Consider the following 26,160-nt stretch of genomic DNA (forward strand, 5'->3'; position numbering starts at 1 on the left):
TCAGAACTACTTTTGTAATAGAACTTTAAGTATTTTTTAAAGTAAATAATCAATAAAATTGAAGATGGGCTGATCCATGTTCAATACAGGAAGAAAACAAACTGACGCTAGCTCTCTGGTCATGCGCCTCTATCAAACAGTACACATGAAGTGACCCTCGTTTTGAAAAGGGCTACTTCATTACACAAAGGAAAAACCTCAACCAATTTCTAAAGACTGGTGACATCCAGTGGAAGCGGTAGGAACTGCAAGCAAGTCCCTTAGAAATCTGGATTCCCAATGAAAAACCATTGAAAAGAGTGATCTCAAAAAGAAAAAGCTGAATGGTTTGTCCTCGGGGTTTCGCCTTCTACATAAGTTCTGTTATACTCACAGACATGATTCAAACAGTTTTAGAAACTTCAGAGTGTTTTCTATCCAAATCTACTAATAATATGCATATCTAATCTTCTGGGGATGAGTAGCAGGCAGTTGAATTTGGGCGTGCTTTTCATCCAAAATTCCAAATGCTGCCCCCTATCCTAGAGAAGTTAAGGAGGAGTTGATCTTTAATCATATGTTTAACGCTCGTATCTTTAATCAATGTTTATGATGAGTATTTCTGTAATTTGATGTGGCTCTCCGCACTTTCACTGCACTTTCAATTCCCTAACAGAACGTTGGAAGTGGTAGATAAGAGAATTACATTCTCTAGCAACAGCTCTGGTGGACATTCCTGCAGTCAGCATGCCAATTGCACGCTCCCTCAGAACTTGAGACATCTGTGAAATTGTGTTGTGTGACAGAACTGCACATTTTAGAGTGGCCTTTTATTGTCCCCTGCACAAGGTGCATCTGTGTAATGATCATGCTGTTTATTCAGACGACAAACTTCATTTAGCAACAACTAAAGAACTTTCAACCAGCATCCAGGCAAAACCAGATAAAGCTGAACACTGCAATACAAGCTGCATTTAGTTTTAGTGGCGCGGCTTGTGGTTTTCAGTTGTGGCATTGCAGAAATTTTAAACGCTAAGGCCCAGGAAATTAGGCTACATTTTTAATAAGGCTCTCCGAGGCCTACACTAATTCTAATTGTTGGGATTACCAGTCACCAAATCTTTGCAACGACAGACAAAAAAGTGAATTGTTATAAAGGACTGTCTCAACAAGGGGATAGGTATGTGACTGGATCCTCGCGCCTTTAGGAATTCCACTGGCACCACATGTCAAAAAGGCAATTAGAGAGTGTGGGTGCTCAATTAGCCCTTCAGCAAGCAAGTTTTCATGACCAACTGCTTATCTGGCAAACTCAATCACACACCCGCTGATCTACAATGCCTTCAGAAAGTATTCACACCCTTGATTTTGTGTTACAGCCTGGATTTAAAATGGACACATTTTTAAATTTCACTGGTTTACACACAATAGCTCAATGTCAAAGAGGAAATATTTGACATTTTTACAACATAATTAAAAATGAAAAGCTGAAATGTCTTGTGTGAATAAGTATTCAACCACTGTTATTGCAAGCCTAAATAAGATCCGGAGTAAAAATGTGCTCAACAAGTCACATAATAAGTTGAATGGACTGTATGCAATAGGGTTTCACATGATTTCTGAATGACTACCTCGTCTCTGTACCCTAAACATACAGATAATTGTAAGGTCCCTCCCCCATGCAGTGAATTTAAAAAAAAAGATTCAACCAAAAAAACCAGGGAGGTTTTCCAACACTTTGCAAAAAAGGGCACCTATTTATTTATTTATTTAATATATATATATATATATATATATTTTTTTAAAGCAGACACAAAATATGCCTTTGAGCATGGTGAAGTTAAGAATAACACTTTGGATGGTGTCTCAATACACCCAATCACTACAAAGATGCAGGTGTGCTTCTTAACTTAGTTGCCTGAGTGGAAGGAAACTGCTCAGAGATTACACCAAGAGGCCAGTGGTGACTTGAAAACAGTTACAATTTAATTGCTGTGCTAGGAGAAAACTGAGGATGGATCGACAATATTGTAGTTACTCCACAATACTAACCTAATTGACAGAGTGAAAACATATTCCAAAACATGCATCATGTAAGGCAGTAAAGTAATACAGCAAAAAAAATGTGACAAATGATTTTGTCCTTAAAACAAAGTGTTATGCTTGGGGCAAATCCAATACAACACATTACTGAGTACCACTCTCCATATTTTCAAGCATAATGGTGGCTGCATCATGTTATGGGTTTGCTTGTAATCGTTAAAGACTGGGGAGATTCAGGATAAAATAATACACAGGTAAAATCCTAGAGGAAAACCTGGTTTAGTCTGCTTTCCACCAGAAACTGTGAAGAATTCCCCTTTCAGCAGGACAATTTTCTAAAACACAAGGCAAAATCTACACTGGAGGTGCTTACCAAGAAGACAGTGAATATTCCTGAGTGGTCAAGTTGCAGTTTTGACTTGAATATGCTTGAAAATCTATGGCAAGACTTGAAAATGGTAGTCTAGCAATGATCAACAACATATTTGACAGAGCTTGAAGAATTTTGAAAATAATAAAATGGGCAAATGTTGCACAATCAAGGTGTGGAAAGCGCTTAGAGACTTACCCAGAAAGACTCACGGCTATAATCGCTGCCAAAGGTGCTTCTACAAAGTATTAACTCAGGGCTGTGAATACTTAGGTAAGATATTTCTGCATTTCATTTGCAAACATTTTCAAAAACATGGTTTTCATGTCATCATTATGGTGTATTGTGTGTTGATGGTTTAGAGAAAAAAATGGAATTCCATTTTGAATTCAGGCTGTAACACAAAACGTGGAATAAGTCAAGTCGTACCAATACCTTCTGAAGGCACTGTACAACTCCCCCCCTTAGGGAAACAGTTTACGACTCAAAATCCTCTTTAATCTTCATGGAAACTCAAAATCAACAGCTTGTTTCCTAGTGCCCTATTTGTTTTAGTTCAGGCACAGGGACGGTGTTCTCGGAGGTGGGGAGTGTGGCATTAGGGCTCCTGACGCCTCCCTTGCCTTCTTCGCTAAGCAGTTAGCGTGAAACACTGATCCCACCATTGTTGATGAATAAGCCTCTGTTGTACAGGAGGTGTGATCGAGTCGCCCTCTCCGTGGCGTGCTACAAAGTGCTATGTTTAGCAGACTCACACTCTGGAAGAAAGAGTACGGAACCATGTCCAACTCTGAATGATTACCACCTCACTCCCGGCCTGCATGTTGGTGCCAGCTAACATGACACAGAGGAAGAGCCTAAACATCCAGTCATGGAGCCTGATCACAGGACTCACAGAGAGAGGGGGCTGGGGGGGCTAAGAATCATAGAATGTGACAGACCACGGAACAGTAGATAAGCTGCAAATAGCAGGTCACCTCAGAATTGGAAAGCTTGACGACAGGCAGTGCAGAACTAAGGGCCACGTTGCTAGCCAAGTAAACAGACCTTCTCAACTAGATAGCTAACCTTAGCTAGCTATATGCCTTACTCTAACGTTACAATGTTACAGACAGTATGATTACTTTGGTTTGCAAGTCCATAAATATGGATATTGTTGTACTTTCTTTTATAGACTTATGTTGGATCTTATTTTATTTCAACCAGGGGAGAGCCAGTCTCCAAATAGAGCTTTCCAAAGAGGATGAATAAACATTGTCACTGAATAAAACAATTGCCAGTTCAACTTCTAGATCCATATTCCTAAAGCGTCTTAAAGTAGGAGTGCTGATCAAGAATCAGACCCCCCCCCCGTTTGTAACTTCTTAAATATGGGTTGTGGTGATTTTCACTTCATTCTTAACCCTATCCTGAAGCAAGCAAATTCAAGAAGAAACCTAGCCAGCTGATTTCCCATCATGTAACAGGACAATATCTCTAGGTCTTGCTGGTTAATCACCTCTAGGTCTGTGAGGGACATGAAAGAATGACTGCTCAGAAATTAGGCTATTACTATCTGTATATTTGTTACATGTCCAAATGCAACTGAATAAGAAAAGTAAGTCAGTGGTGTTTAATTTCAATTGTTAACATTATGGATTTTTCCCCAATTATTAATTCATCAAGAAGCTAAAATAAAAGTTATATTTTTACTTTGTTACAGTAGAACAATGATACATGGGAAGTTCTACAGATAAAAGCAGATAAAAAGTTGTACTGATAAACACAAACAGAACAATAAATGTTTAGTGACAACAGTTGATTGAGCCTAATCCTGACAGGGTTTGACTGTCAGACTAAGCCAACCACATCCCAAGCTAGCCTGGCACCTAAAGCTGTTTCAAATCACAACGGGAGCATTTCTCCACTCCAAGTTGGACCTCATCCACCCCCACAACTCACTGTACTTCACTTTTGAGAGAATGTTTCTTTTAAAACCAGGAAATGCTGTGAACTCTGCCAGGTTTGGTTTTGAACAGCTCTGCCTCCCTGACAACCTCCACAAAAGCTAAAATGTCCCTGGTCTGTCAAGCAGCATGATGGACAGCAGGTAGCCTAATGGTTAAGAGTGTTGAGCCATTAACCAAAAGGTCTCTGGTTCAAATCCCTGAGCAGATGAGGTGAAAAATGAATGCCTCCACTCAACATCTGGTTTCCATCAAGTCATCAAGTACACCAATGGACTTGCTAATCCTGTCTGCTGCTTGCTCAGTTATGCTTGGACCCAGGCTCTTCAAAATTGACTTAAAAGAAGTTGAGGTGTTCCAAGTCAAGAGTGATATTCTTTCCCTTCCCATTCCAGAACCAGGTAAGACTGTGCCAACCAAGGGCAAAGACTTGCAAGGTCAGTAGACGGGTACTGTAGGCATAATGGCTTTGACCATAAGCCTTGTAGAACAGAGCTACAGTGTATAACCTCAACCTCTCCCTCCTTTACTGCATCCTGTATGTTGGACAGGAAAAGGGGGTCTTTTTTTGTGGTCCCCCTCACTAGACCCGGGGCGTATTCATTACGAAAACCATTTAAGAACCAAATGGAACAAAACAAGGGGGGCGGGGGCTTATTTGAATTTGTCCAATAGAAACTTGTTTGCATTAACTGCTCCTATAGCAGCATCAACACCAACCCCCTCCAAGAGCAGCCATTGTTATAATTTGACTTCAGCGCCCAGTACAGGTGCCACTCGTTGATTATCTGAGGACGTTGATTGGTTCAGCCATATGGTGGACGGAATGGGGGGCTCAAAGGGTTTGAATCTGGTCATGGCCAGACTAGGCTTGGGTGATCTCCCGTTTTACCGGTCAGACTTGCCTTGGGTGATACTGTTTACCAGCGTATTTCAAAACGCCAACGGTATGATTTTCAAAATCATATTTTTTTTTATGCACAAAACTATTTTAGGGCAACAGGGCTCTTGATCCAGGAGGGGATTGGATGTCTCTGTTGTAACCTAGAAGCTTGATATCTAGCAACTTAGTTAGCGAACCAAATGCCAGTGGTGGAAAAAGTACCCAATTGTCATGCTTGAGTAAAAGTAAAGATAGCTTAATAGAAAATTACTCACAAAAAAGTGAGTCACTCAGTAAAATACTACTTGAGTAAAAGTATTGTTTTAAATATACTTAAGTATCAAAAGTATATGTAATTGCTAAAATATCAAAAGTAAAAAATAAATAATTTCAATTTCCTTATATTAAAGCACACCAGATGGCACCATTTTCTTTTCTAAATTTACAGATAGCAAGGGCCACACCAACACTCAGGCATCTTGACAAACTAAGCATTTGTGTTTAGTGAGTCCCCCAGATCAGTGGCAGTAGAGATAACAGTGGATTTTATTTTGAAAAGTGTGTGAATGACACATTTTCCTGTCCTGCTAAGCATTTTGGGTGTTAAGGAAAATGTGTGGAGTAAAAAGTACATCATTTTTGTTTTGTCAAAAATATAAATAGTCAAGATACCCCCCAAAAACCCTACTTAAGTAGTACTTTAAAGTATTTTTACTTAAGTACTTTGCGCCACTGACAAATGCATAGCTGGAGCCCTGGGCTGGATATCATTTATTTGAAAATCATGCCGTGGGTATTCCGAAATACTCCAGTATACAGTTTATCGCCCAAGCCTACTGCATATAGAGAGAAAGCACTGGGGGCTCCCGAGTGGCGCAGCGGTCTAAGGCACTGCATCTCAGTGCTTGAGGCTTAAGATATCACACAATGTGTCGATTTAAACGTTTTGTATTTTCCTGCAACGGCACAGGAATGCCCGTATATATACGTAGAGTGAACAAATACATCTGCTCAGTTGCGGTCATTTATTTTTATTTTTCCAAAGGTTGCCTTAAGAGGGTGCTCTACGAGCTGCTCATTAAACATCATTCAGCCCTAAGTCACAACATTGAAGAGAGTAGGCATGACAGACAGCAACCATGCATTTGAATAAGTAAATAATCTACACATCACCAAGCAAGCAGCCCTGTCCTCATCACGTTCTTACTTAGTAAACAATATTTGTGATGAAATTGTTCATTTTGTCATTATACAAGGTTGGTAGCAACATGTGAAAATCATTGTGGAAATCTGTTGCAGCACAAGTCAACTACAAAATGCAATGCTCTCTCTGGGCCGGATGGCTAGTTAGCAACCAAAACCTAGCTACACACAATAACATCAAAGTCAATATCAGTGTTACGCACTCCTCTTGGAGAAGGGAACGCAATGCCCTGCTACACTCAGCACCCCGTGGAGTGAAAGAGGTATGTGACTGTAGTTACGGGTAAGGATGACAGAGAGAATTTTACCGTTAACAGGGAATTTATTCCTTCACACAGAAATTTGGGGAAAAGGGGTCTGGACAGAACCAAAGCAAAGAAAGTAGAAGTTAGGACTCTAGCTCTAAACTCTCCTACCTACCCACAACATACCTAACAGGCACCACCTGGCGCACTAACCAAACTACAGGGGATGGTCCGCCCAGGTCTTACCTATGGTGCATAGACAGAGTATATACTAAAGGTATATGTATGCCCGCAGGCCTCTTGCCTAAACACTCCCAAGGTGCCTTCCCCTTCCCCCCTGGGAACAAAAACATAATACCAACTTAACGTGAACGATTTCAATAATCAAAACACAGTCCTTATGATAAAAACATAACTCAGCAGGACCGGCTACAAAATACTTTACCAAAAAAAAAAAACTGTGCGCAACAACCAACACAGGACATACTAATAAGCTCTCTCTCTCTGAGCAAAGCAACACTGGCTTTTATACAGCTGGCGAAAGACTATGTAATTGCAGACAGCTGTATCCCCTGACGAGAGGGCGGGGTCAGCTCCACTCTGCAATGGGGCCGACCAATCAGCTGCTTGGGGGAATCCAGTAAGCCATTTCCTGAAATACATACAAACAAACCCACAACACAGAAACTGGGGAACCAAACACGCCCACCCCAAAACCTGCAAACTTACAGTTTGCAATAACAAAACCCAACAGTTACAATCCTCAGTTACTAAACCCGTGAAAGAGCATCGGCAACCACATTCGCCGAACCCTTCACATAGTGAATCTGTACATTGTATCCTTGTACAATCAGAGCCCACCGCATAAGGCGGTATAGGAATGTAGTTAGTCTCCATCTAGCCAGTGCAATGTGCGAACACTTGACTGGTGCCAAAATGAACACACACACTTTATACAAAGACACCATTACTGTCTGGGCCTATTATGTTAGTGGGCTTATTTTATTAGTTTTCCGAAATATGCAATCTGCAAGACAGTTGGCGCAGATCTATCATTTGGACCATGTGATTGTGTTCATGATGAGATAAGATTCTAATTTAGCTAGCTAAAAACAATGTGTGAAACTAAAACGAGAGCAGAAAGCATTTCCCTGTATGAGTATTTGTTAACTCCTTCGAGCATAATGTGTTAAAAGTGTGTTTTTCATTCTACAATATAGCTTCAGATATAAATCGGCATCGGACCCAAAAATCCCATATTTGTCAGGCTCTACCAAAAAACCTTCTTAATTAAAATGGTAACTACAAAGTAGTCTATGCCTGCTTGGCAGAATTATATCATGAATTTTGCATCAATCCAGTGGCCATTTGTTTTTCAAACTCTGCAATCACATGACACTACAGAAACAACGGTTTCTTGCTGGTGCACACTTGCATTAAAAGGTTAACTATACACAAAAATCTATTTTCCCAGGGCTCAAAATTGGTCTGCTGATGTGGTTTAGCACAGTTGTGGACTTAATAGAACAATTTAGTTGTTTTTCAAAAAAAAATACATATTTTGAGCGCGAAAACCTGGGAAGAACGTTAACCTGGAAAAACTAAAACAGAGAAAATGGAATAAGAGATTTTATAGGATCTTAACTGTGCACTTGTCTGCCTGTTTATCAGATGATGCATCATCCATGGGACGGCACCACTGCTTCAGACAGTCACCTCTCCACAGTGGATTAGTGGCACATGCGGATAAGACCCGCGTCTTAACTGGGTCATCATTTCGTGGCAAGGGCAGAATCCTCAACTACAATGTCCTCAAGAGGCGTCGATTACACTGCCAGGGATGTTAGGATGTCCAGCCCTGAGAGTGGCAGTATAAGGAGTCACCTATGGACCTGGTGTGTGGACGGATGGTGTGTCACCACTCTAAGGCACTGGTCGACAGTGTGTGCACTTCAATCAGCGAAGGTGTGCACTTCAATCATCTTGATAAACAGTGCTTATAATTCCACTTGGGCTAGATAGCTAAATTAGCCTACAGACAACACTTTGTCATTATTAATGCTGTTACAAAACAGTTGGAAACAAATATTTGGTGAAACCGTGATGTATGACAGGATTGGATGTTGCATGCAATTTCAATGTTGTTCGAGTTGCTTTGTGTATTGGCAAAATAGTTTGAGAAAATGTCACTGCAACACTGCATCCATGTTGCTTCAAAGAACCACCAGTCAAGGCGAGCTCCCCATCCACTCAGCCTACTAGCTCACCACCCACTCAAGTCTGTCTTTTCGGACTTCCTGGTAGTTTAACATGAGAAAAAAAAACGTACATTTTAGGGGGGGGGGGGGGTATACTATACAGTGAATTCGGAAAGTATTCAGACCCCTTGACTTTTTTCATATTTTGTTATGTTACAGCCTTATTCTAAATTTGATTAAATAGTCCCCATCATAACACCCTATAATGACAAATAGCGGTAAGCTCACAGAACGGGACAATGCTGTTGAAGGTTGCTCGTAAAAATGGTCTGTCCTCAGTTGCAACACTCACTACCGAGTCACAAACTACCTCTGGAAGCAACATCAGCACAAGAACTTAGTCGGGAGCTTAATGAAAGGGGTTTCCATGGCCGAGCAAACGCACACAAGCCTAAGATCACCATGCAAAATGTCAAGCGTCGGCTGGAGTGGTGTAAACCTCACCGTAACTAGAGACTCTAGAGCAGTGGAAATGTATTCCGTGGAGTGATTGATCACTCTTCACCATGTGTTAGTCCGATGGACAAATATGGATGCCAGGAGAACACTACCTGCCTGAAAGCATAGTACCAACTGTAAAGTTTGGTGGAGGAGGAATAATGGTCTGGGCTGTTTCTTGATTTGGGCTAGGCCCTTTAGTTCCAGTAAAAGGAAATCTTAACGCTACAGCAAACAATGACTTTCTAGACAATTCTGTGCTTCCAATTTTGTGGCAACGGTTTGTGGAACGCCCAGCATGACAATGCCCCTCTGCATAAAGCGAGGTCCATACAGAAATGGTTTGTTGATATTGGTATGGAAGAACTTCACTGGCCCGCACAGAGCTCTGACCTCAACCCCATTGAACACCTTTGGGATGAATTGGAACGCTGACAGAGCCAGGCCTCATCTCCCAACATCAGTACCAAACCTCACTTATGCTCGTGGCTGAATGGAAGCAAGTCCCCGCAGCAATGTTCCAACATATAGTGGAAAGCTTTCCAGGAGGCTGTTATAGCAGCAAAGGGGGAGACCAACTCCATATTAATGCCCATGATTTTGGAATGAGATGTCCGACGAGCAGGTGTATACATACATTTGGTCATGTAGCATTTAATGTTTTATCAGAATAACTGTTTGAGACTTTTAAGGCATGAGCTAAAATGTGTTAGGGCCTCAACTATGTGTCAACGATAAGTGATGATGGAAAATTGCTGACTGTAGCAGATCTGTAGTGCTATGCTACATTGACAACAATAAATATGAAATCAGCCAAAGAAGCCATAATGCTTAATGAAAAATAGTTTCTCGGAGTCTTGATGTTGAATTGCAACGCACTTTGTTTTGTCTGACAAGACTGTGTACGTACGGTAGGGTAATTTGTAACCTTTGGCACAGCATGTCACACCAGGCACTAAGCCTGAACATGCTAGTTTACAGTGGCCAGGTCACCACAACTCAACCCACAGACCAGATAAAGAGGACTTGTGTTGCAGCAGATTCCAGTTGTGTGAAATGTCCCTATAGTTGATAAAAAAATACATTTAAAAAACAATTCTGACAAGGGTAAAAGAAAGTGTCCCATTCATTACACGTGACATTGTGTCACTGGCGCCCCTACAGAAAGGGATATAAAGTAAATTGTGGTGAAACCACTGGCGTTGGGCTAAACATTTATTTTCACTGCTTGTAAGCAGTGGATTTCCAGTTGGGCTGCTTCCAAAGCGTTGTTCATCACAAATGTAGAGACGAATGGGAGCTAAAAAGCTGGCCTTCCCCCTTCCTCTGCAATCTGACAGGGAGATATGTAGCTCCTAAAATAAGAGCTGATTCCACACTTCAGCCCCAGTCACTTCCATATCTCACAGCGTGAGGCCAGAAATGATAAAGCTCAGCACTTCTCTAATGAGACTGTGACAAACGCGAGTGCCACAAGCACACACACTACAAAGAAAATATACATAGGCCTATATGATTGTGTAGGGAAACCCAATAAGTTCCATCTCCCACAATGGATAGTCCTACTGCAGCACACTGACACAGAAGCCTACAGTCGAAGGGCATAGGCTAGCCAAATACCTCAACTCCATGATGATTTCTCCATGGAGTTGAAGTGCAGACTAGCGTTTTTGAAATTACCTTGGACTTAAACATTTACATTTCTTAAACATTTACCATGTATGCCTACCTATGTTTGTCCTCTGTTGTAGCGTGCTTTTTTGTTTGCTGAAATGTAATAAAATGTTAATGAAATTACAACCACCGACTGTTCTTATTGCTGTTGCTCTAAGATAGAAACTCAGTGTGAATATGCCAATTCAATTGCAAGAAGGAAATAGTCAGTGGTTTTAATTGATTAACGTTTTATCTAAGAAATGTGGATTTCAGCAAACAGACACGCAACAGAGAACAAACATATGTACAGTTTAAATAATTTACATTTGAAGTATCGACTGCATATTGACTCAAAGGAGTCTTATTTTATTTTAAACTCTACATAAAAAAAAAGGACTTCTGCGCCATCATATTTTGTACCTTTACACGATCAATGTATGTTTCATGGCGGAATTATACGGTCTGTGGTAGAATTTACTTAAGGGGATAATCCACCACAAACCACTAATTCCTATGATTAACAGTCGTAAAGAGCCTTAAATAACACTAATATGTGAAAATAATTATTTGTGAAGAAATTGTTCATTTTGTCATTATATAAAGTTGGTAGCAACATGTGAAAATCATTGCAGAAATCTGTTGCAGCTCAACTACAAAATGCAATGCTCTCTCTGGGCTGGGTGGCTAGCTAGCTACAAAACGTAGTTACACACAATAATACCATAGTCAATATCAACATGTGAAGTAGCTAGCTAGCGAGCTGTAAAATCGCATAACAAACTGGACTATCCATTTAGGCGTCTATCTCACAGAGTTCAACTGCAGTTCGCCTCTGCCCAGTGCAGAATACGCAGCTAATGCAACAATGGCCTTTCCCCAGGTTACCCATAGGGTGCTGTGCGATATGGTACTTGAAGGAGAAACCGTTTAGACACCGTTTAGATTGAGCACATCTAAGCGAAATATAGACTTTGTCAAGATGATATAGACCGATGGATGTTTTCAGACAAGTATGCCCATACCCTCTATTGGATGATTTGGCGATCTGTAGTGCAGGTAATTGTTTTAAAAGCGTTATGAAATGTGATAGTGTGTTATCCCCTATCTCCAGTGACGAGAACCATGTAGCTATGACGCATTCCTACACAATTTCCTGATTTCACAAATGGAACACTTAGAAGTGAAATCATAGGGATTGAATGTGAATGACTTTTATGTCTGGCTGTGGATTATCCCTTTAACTCAGTGGAACTTGATGTGCAGCAGATTAATTCATGTAGAAATTAACTAATCAAATTTCCTTCTGTCAAAAATGTATATATTTTTTAACTAAGTTAAATAAACAACCACATGTAAAAAGTTGAAAGTTTATGTAACTGTCACTGTCGTTAAACTGGCCTGTTGGTTTGTTCCCTGCACTACACTGTTTACTGCTGGCTTAGGAGTTGGCAGAGAAGCTCAGAAGAGAAAGAAGCAGATGGGTGTACAAAGCTCCCTTCACTATACCAGTTATTTGGAAATAAAACTTTTGAATGTAAAGGGAATTTTTCATTTAGTAGTTAGGACAAACAACTCAAAGTGCTAAAACTGACAACATTCATTTGGGAGGTACTGGTTCTAATTGAGTTGAAACATGAATACATTTTATCAATCGGACAATCATTTAAAATTATTATTTCTCAATTGCTTGTGTTTCAATAACATAATTTAAAAAAGTAGATCTGTATTAATAATTTTTTACATTAAATGATCTGTTTCCATTAGGTGTAAACTATTGTCCTAAAATGTTATTGTCGATCTAAATATAATTTTGTGTGTAGTCTGAGCCCAACTCTGGATGAAATCTTTGTGGAGTTCTTGGCTAGGCATGGGCTAGCCTTATTCAGGAGGGGGACATGTGAGATTAATTATTTAATGAGAACACCAATTAGAAAACCATAGTCAATAAAAAAAAGATGACCACAAGATTCTGTGGATTAAAAGAAGATCCTAATCGGTGCTCAGAATGATGAAGCAAAAATATTTGACAGGTACTAGATAGGTTTCACATCTGCTACACCTGCCACAGGCTGGCCAAATAACTTTAGTGTGGCCTTGAAAGAAACGCATTACAATTATTCCGGGAATCATATTGCATTCATAATTGTAAGCAAGTGAACGAACTGGTTTAGTTGGGAAAATAAGTATGGGGCGGCAGGGTAGCCTAGTGGTTAGAGCGTTGGACTAGTAACTGGAAGGTTGCAAGTTCAAACCCCTGAGCTGGCAAGGTACAAATCTGTCGTTCTACCCCTGAACAGGCAGTTAACCCACTGTTCCTAGGCCATCATTGAAAATAAGAATTTGTTCTTAACTGACTTGCCAAGTTAAATAAAGGTCAAATAAATAAATGCAAATATTTCTCTACATTGAGAGATTACTGGTAATTGTTCTCAGGTATATTCATTACTTCGCTAGATTTGTGATTAACAACAACCTAGGTTAATGGAACACCCTGACATCTACCTCCTTAATTTGACTTGCTGCAACAAGTATAATAGAAACTTGAGCACTGGTGATGGCCGCAGCAGGAAGGAAATATACCCGGGTCGGTTAAACATACTATTTTGGTTTTCAAACTAAGTGTCAATGAACAATACACAGAACAATTTGAGTGTATATAAAACAAATACTTACTGGTTCGTGGGCGGTGCTGAGAGGGGGAAGACCACCTCCTCTTCCTCGTATTCAGGTCCATCCTGCATGTCGCTTTCATCCACAGTTCCGAGTCCCCCGTAGCCTGGGGGCGGTGGTGGAGGTGGTGGCAGAGGGGGGAAGACACTTGACCCGTCGGGACCCACCGAGGTGGGTGACATCCGGATGCCGGGTCCCTCCGAGGTGGGGGAGTAGCACACACTGCCAATGGTCCCTGAACTTGTTCCTATAATAATTGCATGTCCGCCACTCCCTGTAGCGGACAAGGCAGGTCCGGCAGTATCTCCTCCAGACACGGGGTAAATCATACTTATATCAGGGGGGGAGTCTGGGGAGGTGTTCAACGGGTGGCGGAGGTTTGTTGCAGCTCCCTGGCCCAAATCAGTGACCCGCACTCTGGTCGGGTTGGGATAAAACGGAAAATGGGCCGTCTCTAGGCCTCCACCGCCCGCCACCCCTTTCCCTGCCGAGACAGAGCCCGTATCCTCGCTACTGACCTCCGCAGCCATCATTTTCGGAAAATACGTAGAGGGGAATAAGTCGAGAAGGGAACCTGCCCTTCCCCTCTAGTCTTGCAGCACCCCCTCACTGTTTGGGTTGGTAAAAACAACACCAAAAGTTTATTGGAAAACAACACATTAACGGAGGCCAGCTAGCGCTAGCTAGTGGTTAGCTAATAACGCAAACTCGTAAGCTAAACTCTAGCCAAAGCTAGTTAGCTACAGTAGCTAGCTATGAAGACACGAGTTTTCATGAGTTTAAAGTTCTACTAGAATTGCGGTTTTGAAAATAACGTTTAAATACCTGAAGGGAGAGGCAGATGACGTATTTAATTCCTTTTTTTCCCTAGTCCTGCCTGCTCCCTCGGCAGCCACCAGTCTACTTGTCGGTAAGTATTGTTTTATTGTCACTGCCTGTGTGTGCAATCCTGTAATGTGCTGTTGTTTTGCTCCTACGGAGTTCCCAAATGTCTTAAGGTTGCCACCACAAACGGCCCCTTCTGTCGCCTGAACCTCTGGTGGACTTAGTTTAGCCGATGTAGCCCACCAACTGAGCAAATTACAGCACTTCGTTCTTGCGTAAATTCGCGTTTCTTTCTCGATTACGGGGCTGGAGGCTTGCTGCCGCCGCTATTCGCTCCCTCCCTCTCCCCACTCTGCTCGCGCAGGCCCAGCCAAGAGAGTACCGAGTAATTGCACGACGCGAGCTGCATCCATTATATCGGTGGTGAGGAAGTGAAAAGCAGTCTCGACACAGGATTAGACAACAAACCCTCCATTAAAAGGAGGGAATTATCATACTATTCACGTGATGAATGTGTTACGCCACATGTATGATACGCGTTACCTTTTGAATAGTAATTCAGAACCAGCCACACACTGTACGGGACCCTTTCAATGGTGATTTTAACTGAGACCGCGTGCGCATGTTCACCACAGAAGCCAAAACATTTCCCGGGATTTATTTTGTGTCAACTTCCTGGGTTTTCATATTTAGATTTAGCATGATTCTTATAAAAGCATGCTTGAATTAAGAGTTGGTGAGCTGTTTAGACCCTGATTGTAATAGTTTCGTAGTCTCTGAGCTAGCTAAATTAGCAAGTATTGACAAAATAATGTTAGTTACGGCAGCTAGCTATAAAAAAAATGTTTTAGCTAACGTTAGATGTAATTTCTCTGTTCCACTCTAGTCTGTGCCCACTCTGTTGACTTCTCCCATCACTCGGGTGTGTTCAACAATTCCTTTCAAGGTTTGTCTCAAAATAATAAGTAAAACACTGACGGGTGAAATATTTCTACATACATCTTTGGACTTATAAATGAATTATATGTACCCATTGATTCCTGAAGAATATAACTAATGCCTTATGAGCTTAGTTCAACTGTCATACCCCCACCAGAACCCCCATTATAAGATTGTTTTATTCCAATGTTTGTAAACAAAATAAATGAAAACACTGTATAGCATCAAGCAATATCATGGATGGTCAGTCCTAGCTTCCATTGCTCTGTCTAAGAATTTGAGAGTGGTAACATTTCTCCAGCCCTGTCAAATACAGTATATATATTATTTTTTTAACCAACACAAAGACATGGAAGAAACTTAATTGCAGCTTTAGTGCTTTTCATTAGCTTCATATTGTAAGCTGCAGTAGCCTATCTGTGAGTGAAGTACAATGAAAAGACTGGTTCCAACTACCCTGACCAAGGGCTGTTGGTCTTGCTGGCAAAGGCTAATCCCCTGTCAGTTAGACCAAATGGCCTGAAGGCTCTTATTCAAAGACTAGGAAACACTTACTTATACCCATGGTACAATTTAATAGTTCATATCTTTGTTGTTGTTGTAGGAAGACACCTCATAATGGCTAACATCAGGGGCATCCTTGTGTATTATCATGAACAGGGTATGAAAAGGAGGTCCTTAGCCCTGGTGATGGAGGCTGCTGCAGCTACAGGACTACCTGTGTCTTTAGTTAAGGTATGAAATGGAGGGAAGAGGTGGGGCGTGAGACCAAGGGAGGTGGAATTAGAGACGTGACTATAAGGTTGGTGGATTTTGAGGGGTTAGTGGCAAGAGGGGATTGGGGGGACAAATTGATTTTGGGGAGAGTAGGGAAAGAAATAGGCTGTGTTCTGATACCCTGCATCCAGAAGTGTTCACACTTTCATTTCACCCACTGCATTTAAAAGCATTGGATTGGTGCAAGCATAATGGGGAGACATTCCACCATAGCACAAAATTACTGACTGACCCCAGGCCAAGTTCGCCCAGGCCAAGTGCGCCACAAAGCTGCTGGTTATAAGTGCAGTGTCTGCCTATAACTTGTTTTGCGCAGAGCTGCTGAAGGGGAAAGGTATGTATTCTCAGATTAATGTTTATTCCAACATAAAAATCTAGTCCTACATTCTGATGTGAAATGTTGAGAATTGCTCTATCACTTTCACTTCTCCATTCCATAATGCGTCTTTCCACAGTAGTCCTATTTTAGTCAGAAAAATATGATATATTCCTCATTTCAAATAAGACTGTTTCCTGCTGGATGTTTTTAAAGGGGGTTTTAAGTAAGAGTGTTATTTAAACAATGGTATTAATTCATTTTAATTTGGCGGACGCCTTTCAGGACACTCAAAGACATCTTACATTAAAAGTAGGCCTACATCAAATGAAATGTGGTACATAAAGTCATAAAAAGAAGTGTGTCAATTAACAGTGCAATATAAAATAGAAACAATCTAAAATCAAAGGACCAGACAAAATAGGACAGATAAAAAGAGGAGGGAGGGGTTAGGAAGAGGATACAAACCCGATTTTAGGGCAAGGGTTTGGTTTAAGGTGGTAGGTTACCCAATTTAGGGTAAGGATTTGGTTTAAGGTGGTGGGTTACCTGGTTTAGGGCAAGGGTTTGGTTTAAGGTGATAGGCTACCCAGTTTAGAGTAAGGGTTTGGTTTACGGTGGTAGGGGTACCCAGTTTAGGGTAAGGGTTTGGTTTAAGGTGGTAGAGTTTGGAATAGGAGCTAAAGGCCCGGGCACCCATGGTGGAATGGGGGGAGACAAGGAGACCAGCAGAGGAGGAGCGGATGGAGCGGGATGGGGCATAGACTCGGAGAAGATCAGAGAGGTAGGTTGTGGAGGGCTTTGTAGGTGAGGAGGAGGAGGATTTTAAAGTTAATACAGGATACCACAGGGAGCCAGGATTGGTTTGATGTGTTCAGTTGATCTGGTGCTGGTGTGAATTCTGTCAGCAGTTCAGAACCAGTTGGAGTCTATTGATGAGTTTGGTGGGGATCTGGTGAGGAGAGTGTTACAGTAGTCTAGTCGGTGTCACGTTCTGACCTTAGTTCCTTTGTTTTGTCTTTGTTTTTGTATGGTCAGGGTGTGAGTTGGGGTGGGCAGTCTGTTTGTTTTTCTATGTTGGTTTTTGTGTTCGGCCTAGTATGGTTCTCAATCAGAGGCAGGTGTCGTTAGTTGTCTCTGATTGAGAATCATACTTAGGTTGCCTTTTTTCCACCTGGGTTTTGTGGGTGTTTATTTTCTGTCTAGTGTGTGTCACCTTACAGAACTGTTTCGGTTTTGTTGATTCACGTTTATTATTTTGTTCCAGTGTTCAGTTGTGTTTTTGAATAAATCAATATGGACACTTGCCACGCTGCGTTTTGGTCCGATCCTTACTCCTCCTCAGACGAAGAGGAGGAAATCCGTTACAGTCAGGAAGTAACAAAGGCATGGATGATGGTTTCGGTGCTGTAGTGGCGGAGGTGGAGGAATGCTGTCCGGGTGCTGGTTTTTATGTGGAAAGAGGGAACTATTCAGGAAGACACCGAGGCTTTTGACTTGTTTAGAGAGGGACCAAGAAACCATCTTTGGTGATGCTTTGAAAGAGTGGATTTGGCGCTGATGAGCATGACATCTGTTTGTTGCTGTTGAGTTTGAAATGGTTCATGCTCATCCAGCTCTGGATTTTGTGAAGGCAGGGGAATGGTGGGTTTGGTGGAGAGGTAGAGCTGGGTGTCATCAGCATAGCAGTGTAAGTGAACTTTGATGTTGCATGATCTTGCCCAGGGGTACGAGGAATATGGATTCTTCTGACAATAAGAATGCATGGTTGAGGAAGATTTTTGCACATTAATTAGTGATTTACAGGAATGAGGTCCATGGTTTGAATCCCAAGTGAAATGTATTCAGAAATCTATTAATTAAAACTATGTGGCTCAATACAAATCACTTGTCAATCCATAATAATTCAGCAGTTGTGAGATGGGATGCCTACAGTAAGTGGTAATGACAGTGTATCTATTCACACAACATCAAGCTGCCCTCAAACCTATATAACTAGTACACAATAATAAATGCAGTATCAACATTGTTCTGAAACATGTTGACTAGAGTTGTGCTGTTATCTAACAACCAGTACTGCTTGACTGTAATTACATAGCAGTTACATAGCAGTAAGTACAAAGTGATGCCATGTTTCTTAATTAGTTTCCAAGTGAACAGTAAGAAAGCTTTTCTATCCAGCCCGGCACTCACACCTGAATTGCCTGGCCAACGAATCACAAAGCCCTTGATACAGCCGAATGCAATTAGATAGATTTCAAATAAACAGCAGATTTATTTTCTGAAGCACCAATATCTTTCAGCACCAATATTAGAGAGTCACATCTCTATAATCACTATTGGAGTGCTCCGCATTAATATCACACAATCTTCTTACAATGATCCTATCACCAATATATACTTATTAGCTTTCACTTTAAATTAGAAACAGCAATACATACAAAGGTTTAGGGAGGCGTGCCCAGGGTGAAGGAGAGTTGATCCTAGCTGGAGGTCATACTTTTGCCGTACTTACAATTCAACTACCAGGCTGCCTTTACTGGAAATTTGGTCTAAGTCACCTTCACTTCTCTTGTCCTCTGAAGGCACTCCAACCTTTACAATTTAAGGGGAATCCTCTGGCCACTGGGAAACACTGGAAATGTATAGGGAGAACCCCACCCACCAATAACGAGACTCATGTAGGCACAATCACAATTAGGTGACGCATGTCACACCAATCAAACATTCGACTTGGGTATTCCGTGATGTTTAATTAGAGAACAATTTAAAAGTGAATTGTTTTATTACACTTGTGCTCTTCATTACATCAAGCAATTTGTTTTCAACATATTTAGAAAGAGGTTAAGCTACACATGCCTAAGTTGCATGACTAAGTCGCTTAAAAGTGTCTGCTTAATAATGGCGTATATTATTAGATAATATTATGTGTGGACTATAATTTTTTAAATAATATTGATATATCATGGGTCACGTGTGTTATTGTGTGTTTATAACCTACTGTATCTGGCCTGTTAATCAGTTGAATATCTGATTAAATAGTGAAAGAACATGGTATGCTCGCCTTAGCTCTGTCACGGTAGAACTGTATCCCGTGGCGCTGGAGCAAGAGCGCCCATTGTCTTGTACTACCGCATCGGTACAATAAACCAGAGATTTGTGACAGTTTTTGTACGTTTTTGTGTGCTATTTTGAGGGGCTACACTGCTAAATGCAACGTCTCCTATGGTGCAGAGCCTGGTGCAAGGAATTATGAGGAGGCCATTGTTAGAGGAGTGCAGTGAGCAGGTCGGAATGTAGGGGTGCAGAAGGTCAGTAACGTATGATGGTGCCAGTCCATCGGGTGCTTTGTAGGTGAGCATTAGAAGTTTGAAGGTGATCCTGTATTGGTCAAGTAAGCCAATAGCGCCCAACACTTTCACCACGACAATATCCTCTGTTATAGTTGACATCAGTAGACAATATTGTCATCTCAGGTAACCCTACAACCCTCAGTGGCAGGTGGGGGAGTTTAGGTGAGATGGAGAGGAGGAAATTCCAGAAGATGGCTGAGGAGCTCAGGGAGTCAAGGGATAAAGGACAGATGACTGAAGACGTTAGGGCAAGAAACTGGCCTTCTAGGCAGAGTTGCAAAGAAAAAGCCATATCTCAGACTGGCCAATAAAAATAAAAGATTAAGATGGGCAAAAGAACACAGCCACTGGACATAGGAACTCTGCCTAGAAGGCCAGCATCCCGGAGTTGCCTCTTTACTGTTGACGTTGAGACTGGTGTTTTGTGGGTACTATTTAAAGAAGCTGCCAGTTGAGAACGTGTGAGGCGTCTGTTTCTCAAACTAGACACTCTAATGCACTTGTCCTCTTGCTCAGTTGTGCACCATGGCCTCCCACTCCTCATTCTATTCTGGCTAGAGACAGTTTGCACTGTTCCGTGAAGGGAGTAGTACACAGCGTCTTCAGTTTCTTGGCAATTTCTCACATGGAATAGCTTTCATTTCTCAGAACAACAATAGACTGACGAGTTTCAGGAGAAAGTTATTTGTTTCTGGCCATTTTGAGCCTGTAATCGAACCCACAGAAGCTCCAGTTACTCAACTAGTCTAAAGAAAGACAGTTTTATTGCTTCTTTAATCAGAACAACAGTTTTCAGCTGTGCTAACATAATTGCAAAAGGATCAATTAGCCTTTTAAAATGATGAACTTGCATTTGCTAACACAACATGCCATTGGAACACAGGAGTGATCGTTTCTGATAATCGGCCTCTGTACTCCTGTGTGTAGATACTCCATTAAAAATCCGTTGTTTCCAGCTACAATAGTCATTTACAACATTAACAATGTATTTCTGATCAATTTGATGTTAATTTAATCTACAAAAAATGTGAATGTTTTTCAAAAACAAGGACATTTCTAAGTGACCCCAAACTTTTGAACTGTAGTGTATGTTATCCACGCCAAGCTCTCTGTGTCTTCCCTGTTAGATGAATGTGGTGAAAAAGGTTGGTTCCCTTATTGCTATTTTGAGGAGAGGACCGTAATTCGATGTCTGGGGCATGAGTTAACCATCAAGCGACCGTCATCTTATGGAAAGAAACAGCTGGAAGACATACTGGCAAAGGCAGGGGACTTCAAATTCGAAATTATTTTTTCTCATTCTGTCTTGTTTTTGTTCAATTTTCCAATGAAATGTATACTTGACATATACTTGAAATGTATACTTGACATATACTTGAAATGTATACTTGAAATCCATAAAAAATCCTACAATGTGATTTTCTGGATTTTTTTTCTCATTTTGTCTGTCATAGTTGAAGTGTACCTATGATGAAAATTACAGGCCTCGCTCATCTTTTTAAGTGGGAGAACTTACACAATTGGTGGCTGACTAAATACTTTTTTGCCCCACTGTACATTTAAGCAGTGCATTGTAGGTACACAACACCACAATTTTGAATGGTAGGATATACAGTAGGTACTCTTTCCATTTGTCCTATTGAAGTACACAGAAGACTATAGTATTTAGCCTAAAGCAGGATATGATTTTACAGTAGGCTATAGTGGTAGGCTAAAGGCTATAGTCACATGGCACTATGTTAACATGTTAGAGAAACACATTGGTCTGAACAACTTATAGTCTCTTAGTGAATGTCTCTTGAGAAAAATGTGAAAAGAGTTATCAAAATGTATGAGAATATTGCATTTTGAAATACAAATTCTATTGAATCTGTAGGAAAATTGAAATAGTGATCCCAACATCAGTGGACCTGCGTGAGTGGTGTGTCAGATTAATTAGGGAGTTTTGGAGGGGCTGAATGTTGCACCATTTAAGCCTAGGTGACAGCCAGGAGCCTCCTGTGGGTCTACTTTCTCCTGATGAATTTGTATGACAGACAGACAAGAAGTCAGAGAATTATACAGTAAGTAAGTAACGTCAAAAAAGGATGATAAAGAAAAATTATAGGCCTAACATCCAAAACATGCAGCTGCACAACAGAATGAACCACTAGTAGTCCATTTTCCACTATATTATCGTACTTGTAGAAATTGTAGTCTACTTAAGGCAAATATGTTTGATCGATTCGTAACAGAACAACAGTCGATGTTATATGGCCGACATTCCTTCAAATCGCCTACTCAATAGCCTAATCGGCCTATGCGATATTAAGCACATCTTTATAGTGGAGTTTATTATAGGCTTAAGGATGCGACAGGTGCATCTATCTGCTTAGGCTCTATAGGCTACTACTTGACATTGACCTACGTCTATATGTCAACATAGCCTATATTAAAACCATGCAAATAACTATGTTCTAACATAAGCAACAGAAACCAAGTTCAAGAACAACCAAAAATAAAAATTATTATTCTGTTATCAGGCCACAGAGGAACCTCCGTTCTAGCACCAGACTGAAGGTTACCTCCAGATTGATCCTCAATCTGTTACTCTGCTGTCCCGCCCTGATCTGTTTCACCTGTCCTTGTGATTGCCCCCCCCCCCCCCCCCCATGTGTTACTTATTCTCCCCAGTATATTTATCCCTGTGTTTCCTGTACCGCTGTGCCAGTTCGTCTTGTATGTTTCCAAGTCAACCAGACGATTTCCCGTTTGCCTGCTTTTTGCATTCTCCTTTTTAGAGTCCTTCCGGTTTTGACCCTTGCCTGTTTCTGGACTTTGTGTCTGCCTGCCTTGACCACGAGCCTGTCTGCCACTCTGTACCTCCTGGACTCTGATCTGGTTTTGACCTTTTTTTGCCTGTCCACGACCATTCTCTTGCCTACCTCTTTGGATTAATAAACATTGTAAGACTCCAACTATCTGCCTCCTGTGTCTGCATTTGGGTCTCGCCTTGTGCCTTGATACTCTGCAGTCCGTGGAAGCAACTGCTGGTGAGGGACCATCGATGGAGGATGCTGTTCTTCCTCTCCATTGTTTTTGAGTTTTCTATAATCAGAAAAGTTCTAAATAATTTGACCAGGGAGATCAATTATATTCATTGATCTAACAATTGCACTGTTAACTGAGGAAGTACCTCTCGATCTGCACAAGCTGACAAACAGCTGTTCTATCTCCACTTTCCTGCTCACCCTGAAAAGAGGGCATACAATAATGCAGGCCTAAAAATAACTTTGTTTAGTCATTTGAAATGAATGACATGCATTATAATTGTATGTTGCTGTAGCATTGCAACATATTGCTCCTCACAGCACAGAGCAGGTTTTTGCCTCAAGTTTGACACTGACATTCCTGCCCCAATTCCTAATGGTGTCCAGTGTTGTTCCTAAAACATTTGCCTGAAGCAGATCACACACAGTGGTGCCAGGTTCAGTGCCTAAATGGATGTTGCATGAGACAACCGATTATATTGCATTCAACATACACAATACCAAAATACTGTCTCCAACCTTAAGACAACTAAGTCAAACAGATGAAGTGGAGGGATAACTGCACCATTTAAATATGAATTAGTGGCGATCTTTTATATCATGAGTTCAAATAATTCTAGATTTTGTCACATTCTCTTCCAGTCGTGCATAAGGTAACAATGGAAGTTATCCTTAAAATGCAGTGCATATTGCATTCGGGCAGTACCCCTGTTGGTGATGGGCTTACAAATGAAGCAATCCACATCAGCTTGGTTTGCAAAGTACTTTTCCTTATGTTTTGGTTGCTGATAACTTGATCCAGACTATTTCTTCCTAGGCAAACCTAAAAGCCCTTTGCTGCTACCACCACTGTTCCATTGTCCTGTAAAGAGATGTCAAATATACTTGCTTTATAGTTTTTGGACCCCAGGAAGAGTAGCTGCTGCTTTGTAACAGACCACGGGCATCCCAGTAAACAAATAAAATGAAAGACTGGAGGTCTGTTAGTATGTATAATTGTTTGACAAAAATGGAACAGAGATGTTTCTAATAGATCATTTCTGTTTATTAGAGAGGGAGACATCACAATTGATATCTTAGGCCTTAAATGTGTTTTTTTGGGTGATAAAACCAATTAAATAGGCCCAAAACATACAACTAACCTTGGGACAGAGCGGGTACTGGGTTCCATCTGCAGTTTCTGGGGCCAGACTGCGCAACATATCAAGTTCCGACATAGCATGTCGGAACTCCTCAAAGGCCTCATTTGTCAGGGCAGCATACAAGTCTCTTCCCTGAAATGAATATACAGAGTCACTTAAAGACACTGATTCATTACTGCATCCCTTTAGAGTAGGACATCAATACATACAGCAAATTCATCTTTACATACAAGTAGCACATGGTTTCTGTGACAGATCTGTACATCAAAACAGGAATTTGGTTATGAACTTTTGCAGGCAAAGTAGACAGTATAGAATCAGATTATAAAAGTGATTGCTTATTGTCCTATGAGGAACATTTTATGACAGGCATATAGCCCTCTGCCCTCCGCTTGAGTAGTGAGCAGACCACTGCTGATCATGCACTCGGCCTGAAAGAACAAAAATAGTTAGTCATGAAAAGTTCCAATAAAAAGAATGGAGCAAATATTACACATTTTCCAATGTAAATATAAATTGTTTTCTTTGACATATTTGTGATGTCTAACGGCACAATACGCGGTCAGGAATTCAGTTTCACCATCATTCGTGGTCAACAACATAGAAAACTTTGCATTTCACAAAGTCAACATAACCAACAAGCTTAACAAGTTTAGTTGGTGAAAAATACATGGAGAAATAACGTTACCTCTGAGTGCACTATCGTTAGCATTGTCCCAGTCATAACAGCCCATAGGGCAGAAGCCTATCTCCTGTTCAGTAGTGTGAGGCAACTTGATATACAAGTACAGTATACCCCTTGGACAGGACGCTAGTCTACCGCAATGCCTTACCCCGAATCCATTTGCTTAATGTGGAGTGCCAAGCAGAGATATATTAGGACCCGCTTTTTAGAGTATTTGGTATGACAAAACTGGGGATCGAACCCAACCTTCCAATCTCAGGGCTGACACTAACGACAAGGCCACTGAGTTGATGGGTGCATTCAGCATTAAATAAAAAATATCTACTGCTGTAACTGAAAACGGATGTTTTATGTTTTCTCCTTTAATGATTTGAGGGCAATCGCTTACCAAAACTGTCTTGTTCACTTTTAATATCTGCAAAACCCTGTATTCCGAGTTGTAAAGGTGTGGCCAACCACATAATTAAACTCAGCAAAAAAAGAAATGTCCTCTCACTGTCAACTGCGTTTATTTTCAGCAAACTTAACATGTGTAGTAAATATTTATATGAACATGACAAGATTCAACAACTGAGACATAATCTGAACAAGTTCCACAGACATGTGACTAACATACATTTAATAATGTGTCCCTGAACAAAGGGGGGGTCAAAATCAAAAGTAACAGTCAGTATCTGGTGTGGCCACCAGCTGCATTAAGTACTGCCCATAGCTGATGTTGTTGCCGATGATGTCTGGTGAGGACCTGCCTTACAACAGGCCTACAAGCCCTCAGTCCAGCCTCTTTCAGCCTATTGTGGACAGTCTGAGCACTGATAGAGGAGTTGTGCGTTCCTGGTGTAACTCGGGCAGTTGTTGTTGCCATCCTGTACCTGTCCCGCAGGTGTGATGTTCGGATGTACCGATCCTGTGCAGGTGTTGTTACACGTGGTCTGCCACTGCGAGGACGATCAGCTGTCTGTCCTGTCTCCCTGTAGTGCTGTCTTAGGCGTCTCACAGTACGGACATTGCAATTTATTGACATCAGTAAGGTATCATATATTTCACCTGGATTCACCTGGTCAGTCTATGTCATGGAAAGAAATGGAATGTTTTGCATACTCAGTGTATATCATTTAAAAATGCAAACAAAATTGCCTTTTTTGTTTACTGCATTGTTATTTAAGGGCTTGTAAGTAAGCATTTCATTGGAATTTCTACACCTGTTGTATTCGGCGCATGTGACAAATACAATTTAATTTGATTTAATTTTGATTTGATATTACTTACATCAAATAGAAGGCTACATCAAATAGCCTTCTCTTCGCCTCCAGTGCCATTCGAAAGCAAACGGAAGGGTCCTTTTAAATTGACCATCCTTAAGAGGAAGAGTATTGGTTAAGAGTTTGAGCTTGGTTTCAATT

General features: G+C 41.0%; 1 protein-coding gene and 1 long non-coding RNA gene across 5 annotated transcripts in view; one reads left to right on the top strand and one right to left on the bottom strand.

Annotated features, from left to right (window-relative positions):
- Positions 1-15,150, bottom strand: part of LOC109895629 (ras GTPase-activating protein 1) — a 55,089-nt gene extending 39,939 nt beyond the window's left edge. The window contains exons 1-2 of one of the 4 annotated variants that reach the window (XM_031830415.1): positions 14,517-15,135; positions 13,695-14,300 (exon numbers count right to left, since the gene is read on the bottom strand). In XM_031830415.1, coding sequence (XP_031686275.1) covers positions 13,695-14,224 — 530 coding nt within the window. In that variant the 5' untranslated portion in view covers positions 14,225-14,300; positions 14,517-15,135. Of the gene's footprint in view, positions 1-13,694 lie in introns of all 4 variants that reach the window. The other 3 variants (XM_020489487.2, XM_020489486.2, XM_031830414.1) reach the window with 3 other exon arrangements.
- Positions 14,497-21,319, top strand: LOC109895631 (uncharacterized). Its single transcript, XR_002256008.2, has 4 exons — positions 14,497-14,601; positions 15,403-15,462; positions 16,116-16,190; positions 21,029-21,319. It is a non-coding gene; the product is annotated as an uncharacterized LOC109895631 (long non-coding RNA).
- Positions 21,320-26,160: the final 4,841 nt, after the last annotated feature.

This window comes from Oncorhynchus kisutch, linkage group LG8 (genome assembly GCF_002021735.2).
Source record: "Oncorhynchus kisutch isolate 150728-3 linkage group LG8, Okis_V2, whole genome shotgun sequence".
In the NCBI taxonomy this organism is placed as follows: Eukaryota; Metazoa; Chordata; class Actinopteri; order Salmoniformes; family Salmonidae; genus Oncorhynchus; species Oncorhynchus kisutch.